This window comes from Helobdella robusta (assembly GCF_000326865.2).
Source record: "Helobdella robusta unplaced genomic scaffold HELROscaffold_27, whole genome shotgun sequence".
Classification (NCBI taxonomy): domain Eukaryota; kingdom Metazoa; phylum Annelida; class Clitellata; order Rhynchobdellida; family Glossiphoniidae; genus Helobdella; species Helobdella robusta.
Genome location: NW_008704392.1, coordinates 448,119 through 460,618, shown reverse-complemented (window position 1 = coordinate 460,618; position 12,500 = coordinate 448,119). Strand labels below are relative to the sequence as shown.

Genomic DNA, 12,500 nt, shown 5'->3' with positions numbered 1-12,500 from the left:
ATCAACATCATCATCATCATCATCATCATCATCATCACTATAATCGTCGGTTAACCAAGTCGTAAAAAGTGATACATGAAAAAAAAGGGGTGCAAGCAAAGAATCAACTGAAAGATCTGGAAAAATAAAATTATATAAATATAATTATATATATAATTATATATAATTATATATATAGTTATATATATATAATTATAAAAATAATTATATATATAATTATATATATATATTTATGTATATTTCTCTTTGTATATATATCTTTTTGTTTAGCGCAAATGACCTATGAGCTTACAATATTTACACGGTTATATGTTGAACAAAAAATAAAGAAATAGACTAACGATAATAATAACTATAATAATAATAATAATAATAATAATAACTATAATAATAATAATAATAATAATAATAATAATAATAATAATAATAACAGTGACAACACTAACAATAACGTTAATATTGATAATTAAGATATTTTGTTACATATATATATAAATTGTGATAATACCTTTGTAATATTATTATTAATAAATATATATATATATATATATATATATATTCAATTATTGATGAAAATCACAGCATGTTCCGCGTTATAGTTAGCTTCCTAGCTTCCTGATTCATCTTCATCATCCTCATCAACATCATCCTTGTCATCATCGTCGTCATCTTCATCATCATCGTCATCACCATCTTGGAGATCACCTAGAGAGCATGTTATAGAACATTACCAGGAGGCCTAGGTTGAGAGCTATGACAAAAACCACAAACTGTCTCTGCTGGCACCAGTTCTGTGTATGGATGGATGGATGGATGGATAGATGAACGAACGAATGAATGGATGAATTGATGAATTAGTTGTTTATACAATAAATGAATGTATGAATGAAAAAAAATAAATGAATGAATGAATGCCTGTCCTGTACGGACAAACATACAATCACGTACGCGAAAATACACACGCATACACACACACACACAGACAGACACACACACATACACACACACACATACATACAAACAAAAGTTTAAAAAAGTACTTTGATTTCGGCGAAACTAAGGACCAACTCTTGCTGCCTCCTTCTCTCTTCCTCCTCTCTCATCAACCTCAATTCTTCTCGCCTACGAACGCTCATGAAGTGAACTTCTTCACGGGGTATAGCGGGGGGTGTGGTACTACCTCCTGAATTTTTAACCCTTTTCGAAACGTTTGGTGTACTTCCCAGAGCGTTTTTTGCCGATTTAAGCTGAGATGTCGTTGCGTTCGTTGGGTTTGATAGTGTGGGTAGTTGTTGTCGAGATGTTTTGGGCTGGTTTTGGAGTGGTGATTTTGTTGCAGTCGATGAGGTTTTTGTTGTTTGTTGTCGAAGTTGGCCGGCTGGTAGAGTTTGTCGGCGTTCAAAGTTGATAGCTGGGATGGGATCGATGACAGGGCTCTGGTAGTCGTCGCTGTAGTCGCTGAAGTTGATGTTTTCGCTGTTGTTGTAGTCGATGAAGCCGATGTTAGGTTGTTGTGGCTGGTGTTGTTGAAGTTGTTGTTGATAATGTTGCCGTGTTCGGTCGTAACTAAATGTCGGGTTCACCACGTATGAATGTTGCTGTTGTTGTTGTTGCTTCTGTTGAGACATGTTGCGTGGGTTGTTGCTGCTTGTGCTGTTGTAGCTCGAGTACGTTGGGTTTGTTGTTGTTGCAACATCAAATTGTTGCTGCTGTTGCTGTTGCTGTTGTTGTTGAGGGTTTGTTGATGGTTTTTTGTTGATGTTACTTGTTGATGACGACGACGATGATTCGTCCCATGTCTGGTACTGGTCGAAATGGTCATCTAGCACTGATTGGTCTAACAACTCGGCCAATCGTTTGTTCTTGTCGATTAAAATTCTCGCAACATTTGTTGAACTGTTGTCATTTGTCAAATTGTTTGTCGGGCTCTGATTTTGTTTCATTTCTAAATTTTTTTTCACCAACTCCTTTTGTTTTGTAGTCACCGTCTGCTGCTGCTGCTTCTGCTGCGGATTGTTACTTTGCAGAAATCGTTCGGAAAACTGTTGCTGATGTTGTAAAAGTTGTTGAGGTGGTTGTTTTTGCAAGGATTGTTGTTGAAGCTGCTGAAGCTGCTGTTGTTGCAGCTGCTGCTGTTGCTGCATCTGCAAAATTTGTTGCTGAGTCACCGGTAATGTTGCGTTCATCTCGTTTGCTGGTCGTGGCTTGGTGGCTAGACTTTTATACAGCGACGTGTCTAAGCCGACCGATAGAAGAACATTGCCGATTGTTGGGAGTGGCGATTTCGCAGAGTCGTCGTGTCCGGCTCTACTGGATTCGACGGCTTCGCTAACATTTTTAGTGATTCTACTCATAAAGTGTTTAGCTTGGCTGACTTGATGTTGCGGGTTGTAGTGGTCAGTGAACTGGGAGACGAATGAACTCTGAACGTCATGAGGGCCCTGGTTGGTGTCGTAACTGTGGAAGTTCGACTTGCCGATGAGGTGGGCAGGCAGGTGGTGTGGCAGGCCCGATGAGGAGGCTGATGCCGCCAGGGCTGCGTTGTCTTTTTTAGTTATTTCTGTTTCATATCATTTTGCCGGTAGATGGTTGGAAAGAAAAATTAAAATATTGTGAACAACTTATTCGTCATATAAAACTAAGGTCTGTTTTTTAAATGTTAAATCAATGATCGTAACCAATTGTTGACAAAGTAGAATGAATTGAAAAGTTTATAATTTTTGGAAATAGAGCTGAAAAATGTTTACCAACCAGCCATAAATTCAGGTGCAAGTTCCATGGCTTTACCTTTTGCTTTTTCAGCGTCGGCAATGGCTTTGGAAGCCGTTTGCATGGCGGCTTCAGCCTTCGCTTGAGCCATGTTCATTCTTCAATTATTTCATTTTGTGAAACGTGTTTTTTCGTGAAATATATATTTCATTTTCAGTTGATTTTTCAATTTTTTTTTTAAACAAAAATACTAATTAAAATTTTATTATAAATATTTAAAAAAAAATCCAACCTCGAAACAGCAATGGCAGATTTTTGAATGGCAATGTGTGAAGCCCTCTTAGCTGCAGAGATGGCATTGTCCACCTGCTCCCTCATCTTGCCTGCCCGCAACATCATCAACTTGTTCTTCTTGCCCCAACTGACCAACACGTCCACCTTGTACCTCCCCTCTTCGGTCGTGCCGTCTGGAAATGTTGTAGCACCGTAACCATTCCGTTTGTTGTTCTCCCACTCACCTTCGTACTTCAAGCCGTCAGTCCGCTCGCTCACGCCGAAACCCGACCGCTTGTCATTCTTCCACTCGCCAGCGTACGTCTCCACAGCGTTCAGGTCCGTCGTCTCGTCTTGAGCAAAACTGGCGCAGCTCTCAGAAGCAGCCGCACTGATTGGCGAGTACCGAAGCGATGACGAGGCGCAGCTGCTTGCGTTGCTTTTGATCGTGGCGTCGTCGTCGTGCTTTCTACGTCGCCAGCTGCGCCCGGAGCCCGTGCTACTGGTGTAGCGACGATCAGCCGCCGTTGGACTTGTGGAAGTTGGACTGGTGTTGAAACCGTTGAGATTCAACTCTTCGCTGCGCTGTTTGCGTAGCTTCAATCCGTCGAAAGCTCTTCGTATGCTGGCTTTTGGTCCGCTAGCTTTTGTCGGACTCGTTGGCTCGGCACTGTTGGCTCGTTTCTCGTACTTTCCTTTGAACCAGGGAAACTTGCGGGCTAAATGTCGGGTCTCCGAAGTGGATCTTGTGGCCGTCAGAACAAACCCACCCCTCACTTCCGCCATCTTGCGATCTCTTTCTTTTACGATGACGTCATCTTCGGACTCGCTTCTCAGTGACGTCAGAGAATCGCGACCGATTTTTTGTCGGCTGAGGGTAGCCAGGCCGTATGGAACGCTTTGTCGAACACCGTAGCCGTGCCTGATGCCGCGGAGCCACTGGCCCTGGTAGGTGCCTGCGGGTGGGTGAGATGGGGGTGACGAGGTGGTGGTGACGTTGCGTTGGAAGTGAAAAAAAAAGAAAAAAAGAAAGAAAGAATGGAAGGAAGAATTAATGAGTGAACGATTGGATGAATGAGTTGTCAAGTGATGACATGATGTGATTATGATGGATAAAATAATACTACTACTTTTTCTACTAACTACCACTGCTTCTACTTTTACTACCACCGCTACTACTACTATTACTACTACTATTACTACTACTACTACTACTACTACTACTACTGCTACTACTAATACTACTACTAATACTTGATACTTGTAATAGTGCCAAAATTAAAAATAATAGCAATAATAATAAGTGAAATTTCGAACTTAATTGCGGACGAAAATACAATATGGATTATTTCTCTTCATCCACATGGAACAACAACAGCAACAATAATAATAGTAATAATAATAATAATTATTATTATTATATTAATAATAATAATAATTATTATTATTAAATAAATAATAATAATGATAAATAATAACGTTAAGAATTTTTTATCCTGCTACTTAACATTCAGTGTACAAGCTTGCTTTATGGTTATGAGTGTGGCTTTCTAGGAAGTGAGTGAGTGAATGGATTGAATGCATAAATGAATGGATGAATTAGTGTATGAATGGATGAATTAGTGTATGAATGAATTGGACGAATGTAAAAATGTATGAATGAATGAATGATGGAGTGAGTGAATGAACGAGTATGAAGCAATTGAATTAACGAAAGAATGAAAAGAACGAACGAACAAATTGATGAATGAATGAATAAATGAGTGAATGAATGAACGAACAAATTGATGAATGAATGAAAAATAATTGAGTACACAAATGAGTGAATGAATGAATGAATTAATGAGTGAGTGAACAAATGAATGAATGATGGCAAATGTTCTAAGCTCATTACCAGACAAAATATTATTATTAAATAAACAGATTAAGCGTAAATCATTCATAAAAATATGTATACACTATCGAATTCATCCCATAAACTTGTTCTCGATGAATGAATGAATGAATGAATGAATGAATGAATGAATGAATGAATGAATGAATGAATGAATGACCGAATGAATAAAAAGATGAATGAATAAATGGATGGATGAATGAATGAATGAATGAAGGAAGGAAGGAAGGTGTGAGTGAAAAAATGTTACACTTAACTCCATATCGGCTGGATATTGATGAAAAATGTTTAATTAAAAAGATAGAACGTTTCAATAAATTAATAATGATAGATGGATGGGTCGATGGAATGATGGATGGATGTATTGATGGATAAAAATATGAATGTAAGGATGAATGAAACGAATGGTAGATAAATGGATGAATGTTTAATTAGGGAATTATGTTAAATTACGAGATCTTCATTTTAATGCAAGAAAAACATTCAAGATAACATCTGAATTGATGAGTCAATGAACAGACAAAAAAACGAACGATTGAATTAATGAATGAACAAATGAATGAACAAATGAATGAACAAAGTGAATGAATGAATAAATGAATGAACAAATGAATGAACAAAGTGAATGAATGAATAAATGAATGAACAAATGAATGAACAAAGTGAATGAATGAATAAATGAATGAACAAATGAATGAACAAAGTGAATGAATGAATAAATGAATGAACAAATGAATGAACAAAGTGAATGAATGAATAAATGAATGAACAAATGAATGAACAAAGTGAATGAATGAATAAATGAATGAACAAATGAATGAACAAAGTGAATGAATGAATAAATGAATGAACAAATGAATGAACAAAATGAATGAATGAATAAATAAATGAACAAATGAATGAACAAATGAATGAACAGATGAATAAACAGTGAATGAAAAAATGAATGAATGACTGAACTCGCTATCTATAAATAAGATTAAATTAAGCTGTTATAATAAACAGAAGCATGAAAGCAAGAATGAACAAATGAACAAAGAAATGAAAGAAAGGATGGATACATGAATGAAAGAATGAATGAACGAATGAATAAAATTTTATAAAATCTTTCAAAAGGTTACATAATGTAAAATTGTATTCAAGAAACAAGTAAAACAAAATAAATTTAAGATGTAAGGATGGATGGATGGATGAATGAATGGATGGATGGATGAATGAATGGATGAATGGATGGATGGATGGATGGGTGGATGGATGGACGGATGGATGGATGGATGGATAGATTGATGGATGGATGGGTGGATGGATGGACGGATGGATGGATGGATGGGTGGATGGATGGACGGATGGATGGATGGATGGATAGATTGATGGATGGATGGGTGGATGGATGGACGGATGGATGAATAGATGTTTTCAGATGCAAGAACAATGGCAAGATCAAAAACATTCCACAAAAAAAATTTTGAAAACTAGAAACAACAAAAACGACGCAAAGACAATAATATGCGTACAAACATACATACAAACATACAAACAAATCTACAGACATACATACAAATATTCATACAAACAAACAAACAACGAAACCAAAAACCATTAGGAAGGCATACAGAATTACAAATAAGTAAACAAAATCGTTTCGCACTGCACAAAAGCAAAAGCAAACATATATACATACATACATACATTTCGTTCTAACGTTTTGCTCATGGGAGATTTTAATGTACATCTCGAAAGAACTGATGATCCATATTCCATCCGATTGGGTGAAGTATTTGAAACCTTCCAGTTAGTCAACCACATTAACGAACCAACACATGTGTTGGGTGGTACTTTGGATTTGGTAATCAGTTCTTGTGACTTTCCTGTTACCAACATAAAAATATTTCCAAGCGGAGTGATGTCTGACCACAGTTTAATAACAGTTGAAACATTGATTCAGACATTTTGTAAAATAACTGCGAGACATGTCAGGTCATGGAAAAGTCTGGACGGAAATCAACTGGCTAGGGCTGTTTTGGATTCTCCAGTCTCTGGGCTTTGTCAGAGTAACGATGTCGAGATTGAATTAAAAATGTTTAACGACGAGTTAAAAAAAATTGTCGACAGACTTGTGCCTTGGCGTTTGATTTATGACAGAGGAGAGAGTATGGCACCTTGGTTTGATGATGATTGTCGACGGGCTAAACTAACTTGCAGGCGGAGGGAGATGTCATATAGAAATCACTCGACGACTGATCATCGAAATGACTGGTTGGTTTCTTTATCAGAAAGAAATAAACTTTATTCTAAAAAACGTTCAAGTTACTGGAAAAATTTGGTCAAAGCTAACAACAACTCCAAAAATCGCTGGCAGATTGTGAACAGGGTTTTGTGTAGAAATAAACAAAGTAATAAATCCGATGATAATATCAACCTAAAAGCTTCTCAATTCATGCAGTTCTCCACAGACAAGATCAACAAGATTATAATGTCTACCAACGTTTTGGTTCCGTCAGCACATCACAGTCATGTTACAAATCTTGTTTCATTGGCAAATTTTCCAGAAATAACAGAAACCGAACTTAAAGGTATCATAATGAATTCTCCTTCAAAAACAAGTTCACAAGATATTTTTCCGACGCATATTTTTAAGAAATATATACACTTGTTTATCTGCTTTCTTAAAAGTTTTTTCAATCTCTGCCTGAGGTTGGGTAAATTTCCTGCTGGGTTCAAACATGCTACGGTTGTCCCGATTTAAAAAAAAAAGCCAATGGTGATGTCAACGATGTTGCAAGCTACAGGCCGATATCCAAAAGATCAAAGATCATGGAGCGCGTTGTTCTCAAGTTTTTGTTGAATCATCTAACAGAAAACAATTTAATGCCTCTCAATCAATCAGGATATAGGAAGTTTCATTCAACTGAAACTGCATTATTGAATGTCCTATCAAGTTTATTTGCCGCTGCAAATGCTCAGAGAATATCATTACTATCGTTTTTGGATATGTCGGCAGCGTTTGACTGCGTCAACCATGATGTTCTTCTGGCAAAACTGCGTCAAAATTACGGAGTAACGAATAATGTATACAGATGGTTTGAATCATATTTATCAAATCGGACACAACAGGTTTCATTTAATGACTCAGTATCAGAGGTTTCCATCATAACGTCAGGGGTACCTCAAGGCTCAGTTTTGGGACCCGTTTTTTTTCTCCTGTACACGTCGGAAATTACCAAAATAATCAGCTCCTACGGATATGTCTGCCATGCATTTGCAGATGATATTCAGGTGCTGGTTACTAGTTCTCCTTGTTTGTTTAAAACTGAAGTTGAGAGATTTATCAGATGTTTATCAGAGGTAGGACGTTGGATGTCATCAAACTCGTTAAAACTAAACGAATGCAAAACTCAATTACTTCCGGTTGGAACGTGGCAGCAATTGCTGAAAATTGATTTTAGTTCTGTTAAAATAGGAGATGTTGATATACCATTAGCTGATACTGCTTCCAACCTGGGTGTTTTGCTTGACAACAAGTTATCAATGAAAAATCACATCAAAAAGATCTGTACATCAAGTCTTATCCACCTTAGAAGCATGTATAAAATTCGACATTCGTTGGATAGACCTACTTTGGAAACGTTGGTCCACGCCTTCATCACATCTCGTTTGGACTACTGCAACAGTTTGTTCTACAAATTGCCGGAATCATCAGTTGCCGTCTTTCAGTCGGTGCAGAACAGAGCTGCAAAACTCATTGCTGGTGGTTTGAAGTATGATCACGTGACACCGATTTTGAATGAACTACACTGGTTGACAATTAACAAAAGGATAGTCTTTAAAATTGCAGTTCTCATGTTCAAGTCTATAAATGACATGTCACCTGAATACATGAAAAATAAATTTACCAGAAAATAAACAGCATCATCTTCCTATCTCAGGTCGGATGATTTGAATCTGCTAAGGGTGCCAGTCACGCGTTTGCAAATTGGTTCTAGGGACATTGCCGTGGCTGGTCCCTCTGTTTGGAATAACCTTCCACCTATGTTAAGAAGATCGGGAACTTCTCTGGATTTATTTAAAAAAGAACTAAAGACATTTTTATTTTCTGTGAAATTGTAAAATTTGTTACTTTGATTTTCGTTTCATGAACAGTCACATATAACATTTTGTTTTTAAGAGAACGCTTATGAAATTGTTTAATTAGCGTTTAATAAATGTTTCTTAATAAATGTTTCTTAATAAATACATACATACATACATACGTACGTACGTACGAACGTACGTACGTACGTACATACATACCTACATACATACATACATACAAACATACATACATACATACATACATACATACATACATACATACATACATACATACATACATACATACAAACAAACATACAAATATGAATGTACATGTACATACATGTTGTACATACAAACAAACATACACACACTGATACGTACGTACATGCGTGCAAGAAGTAAAAATTAGCCGAAAATACCTAAAAATACCACAAATACCGAATGAATTACTCAGCAATACGAACTAATACAAGAAAAAACAGCATGGAAATACAATACGGCGCCGAGGAATTTTGCGATTTATTTATATGTGGCAACATCCAGCTCATACAAAACTGCTTCAGTGCGTGTACAACATTTTTTGTACACACACACATACACACACACATCTACATACAGACGTACATACAGACACACACACAAACGTACATACATACATACATACTTGCATACATACATCCAAAGCATACATACGCACATTTTTTTATCACAATATTAAACAAAATATCGTTAGAGACCATTCGTTGTTTGATACATAAATTGTATGCTTGCACATTTACATGTGGTAAATTAGGATTTTTTGGACATAAAAAAAACAAATATACAAAGGTTCAGTAGCACAAACTAGGCAATCAAAAACATACAAAGACACACATAAACATACAAAAATTCACAATTCACAAACAAACATACAAACGCGATTCTGCAAAATGAAAAAAAACATCCATACAAAAACAAACACAAACACACACATACAGGTAAACAAATATACAAACGAACGAACGAACGAACGAACGAACACAAATATAACTATCTTGTATCACGTTGATTTGTTGTCTCGCTCGACGTTGTTCTAGCCGTCTTCCTGGCGAATAAATTGACTTATACAACATCAACATTACTTTCCGCCATCATCGTCGTCGTCATCACCATCGTCATCTTCATCATCATCTTCATCATCATCGTCATCATCATCTTCATCATCATCACCATCGTCATCTTCATCATCATCTTCATCACCATCGTCATCATCATCTTCATCATCATCACCATCGTCATCTTCATCATCATCTTCATCACCATCGTCATCATCATCTTCATCATCATCACCATCGTCATCTTCATCATCATCTTCATCACCATCGTCATCATCATCTTCATCATCATCACCATCGTCATCTTCATCATCATCTTCATCACCATCGTCATCTTCATCATCATCTTCATCATCATCGTCATCTTCATCATCATCTTCATCACCATCGTCATCATCATCTTCATCATCATCACCATCGTCATCTTCATCATCATCTTCATCACCATCGTCATCATCATCTTCATCATCATCACCATCGTCATCTTCATCATCATCTTCATCACCATCGTCATCTTCATCATCATCTTCATCATCATCGTCATCATCATCTTCATCACCATCGTCATTTTCATTTTCATCTTAGTTATCGTTGCCTTCATTCATCTTCATCGTCGTCGTCGTCATCATCACCATCATCATCATCATCATCATCATCATCAAGGTTGCTCACTTGACGGTCAAAGCAAAACCTGCTTCACGTTGGCTATATACACAGAGGTGGTTGGTAGTTGTACAAAAGTGTATGCATGCATGCATGCGTGTGTGTGTGTGTGTACGTTGTTAATTGTACAACATTTGCCTGTTGGTGAGTGTATATGAGTGTGTGTGGAGATTGTGTTTGTGTGCTTACTTGGTTGTATGTGTGTGTGTATGGAGTTTGGTTGTTAGTAAGCATGAAGTAGGCATGCAGATGGATCAGGTGTATTTGTGTGTATGTGTTAATGTTTGTTTGTGTGTGTGTGTGTGTGTTTGTGTGTGTGTGTGTATGTGTTTGTGTATGATTGTTTTTGTGTGTGTGTTGTGGTGTGGTGTGTGTGTGTGCAATGTTATATAAAGTATATTCCGAGTTCCTAATCCAAAATTCAGTTCTTATTCCCGCGTTATTCCCAATGTCTTAGGTTATGCATTATATAGGCGTTATATATAACAGCACGGTAGAAATTTTTACGTCTGCTACTTTCTTGTTAGTTTTGTCTGTTGTTTTCTGTGATTACGTATGTTCGCGTGTGTGTATGTGTGTGTAGTGTGCGTGTGTGTGTATGTGTGTGTGTGTATTGTACGTGTGTGCGTGCGTGTATGTGTGTGTGTGTGTAATGGAGACAACACAACAACAACTACAACAACAACAACAACAACAACAACAACAACAACAACAACAATATTAATAATAATAATAATAATAATAATAGCGACAGATGTTGTTTGCTAGTTACATGATGTAGTTAATATGTTTTTATTGCCTCACAACATCATCATCATCGTTACATTGTCACGACCTAAATCATAACCACCACCACCACCACCACTACCACCACCACCACCACCACCCCCACCACCATCATCATCATCGTCATCCTTACCTCCGTCAGCGTAGGTCTCGACCCCATACCCATCTTGCAGCCCCGTGGTCCATGAGCCCTCGTATTTCGCCCCCGTCGTCGTGCTAATCCTAATTCCATACCTACCTTTAAATCCTGGTAATGATCATGACGATGACGGTGATGATAGTGATGATGATAATAATAATAATAAATGATAATAATAATATATTAATAATAATAATATAATATAATGATATAATATAATAATAATAATAATATAATAATAACCTTGTGTCCATTCCCCCTGATAGACCCACCTACCCTTGTTCTCCACCCCCAGACCATGACGTTTTCCTTGCGTCCATTGGCCCTGATGGTGAAAATGATGGTGGTGGTGCTGATAATGTTACAGAAGAAGAGGCAGTAACAGTTACAAGTACAACACCAAAAATCACCTTATAACTACTGCCCGTCGTCCACTTGTAGACACCGCAGACTTCAAAGCCACAGTGGTACGACCCTGAAAATTCACCTTGACCTTTGGGCCCCGTGCAAACGCCGTAGCCGTGGGCTTTTCCCTCTTCCCAGCCCCCGCAGTAGGTCCCTCCGTCGTCAAAATCAAATCTTCCGCCAGACGTCATTTTGTTGTTGTTGTTGTTGTTGGGGTTGTTGTCGCGGTTTTTGGAATTTTGTTGTTGTTGTTGTTTTTGATATTGTCTTAGTAGTAGTAGTAGTAGTAGTAGTAGTAGTAGTAGTAGTTCTTAGTAGTAGTAGTAGTAGTAGTAGTAGTAGTAGTAGTAGTAGTAGTAGTAGTAGTAGTAGTAGTAGTAGTAGTAGTAGTAGTAGTAGTAGTAGTAGTAGTAGTAGTAGTAGTAGAACAAGCGTGCAAAGAATTTTATTGCTTAGTTATAAA

The 12,500-nt window shown here is 37.2% G+C and overlaps 1 protein-coding gene across 1 annotated transcript in view; it reads right to left on the bottom strand.

The window, feature by feature from the left end:
• HELRODRAFT_191993 (hypothetical protein) overlaps window positions 1-12,228 on the bottom strand; it is a gene marked incomplete at both ends in the record, with an annotated part of 13,730 nt that extends 1,502 nt beyond the window's left edge. The window contains 8 exons of the mRNA XM_009020194.1: window positions 732-791; window positions 1,041-2,560; window positions 2,752-2,867; window positions 3,002-3,938; window positions 6,691-6,783; window positions 11,627-11,740; window positions 11,876-11,957; window positions 12,043-12,228. Of these exons, the coding sequence (XP_009018442.1) occupies window positions 732-791; window positions 1,041-2,560; window positions 2,752-2,867; window positions 3,002-3,938; window positions 6,691-6,783; window positions 11,627-11,740; window positions 11,876-11,957; window positions 12,043-12,228 (3,108 nt within the window). The remainder of the gene's footprint in view (window positions 1-731; window positions 792-1,040; window positions 2,561-2,751; window positions 2,868-3,001; window positions 3,939-6,690; window positions 6,784-11,626; window positions 11,741-11,875; window positions 11,958-12,042) is intronic.
• Between the last annotated feature and the right edge of the window lie 272 nt (window positions 12,229-12,500).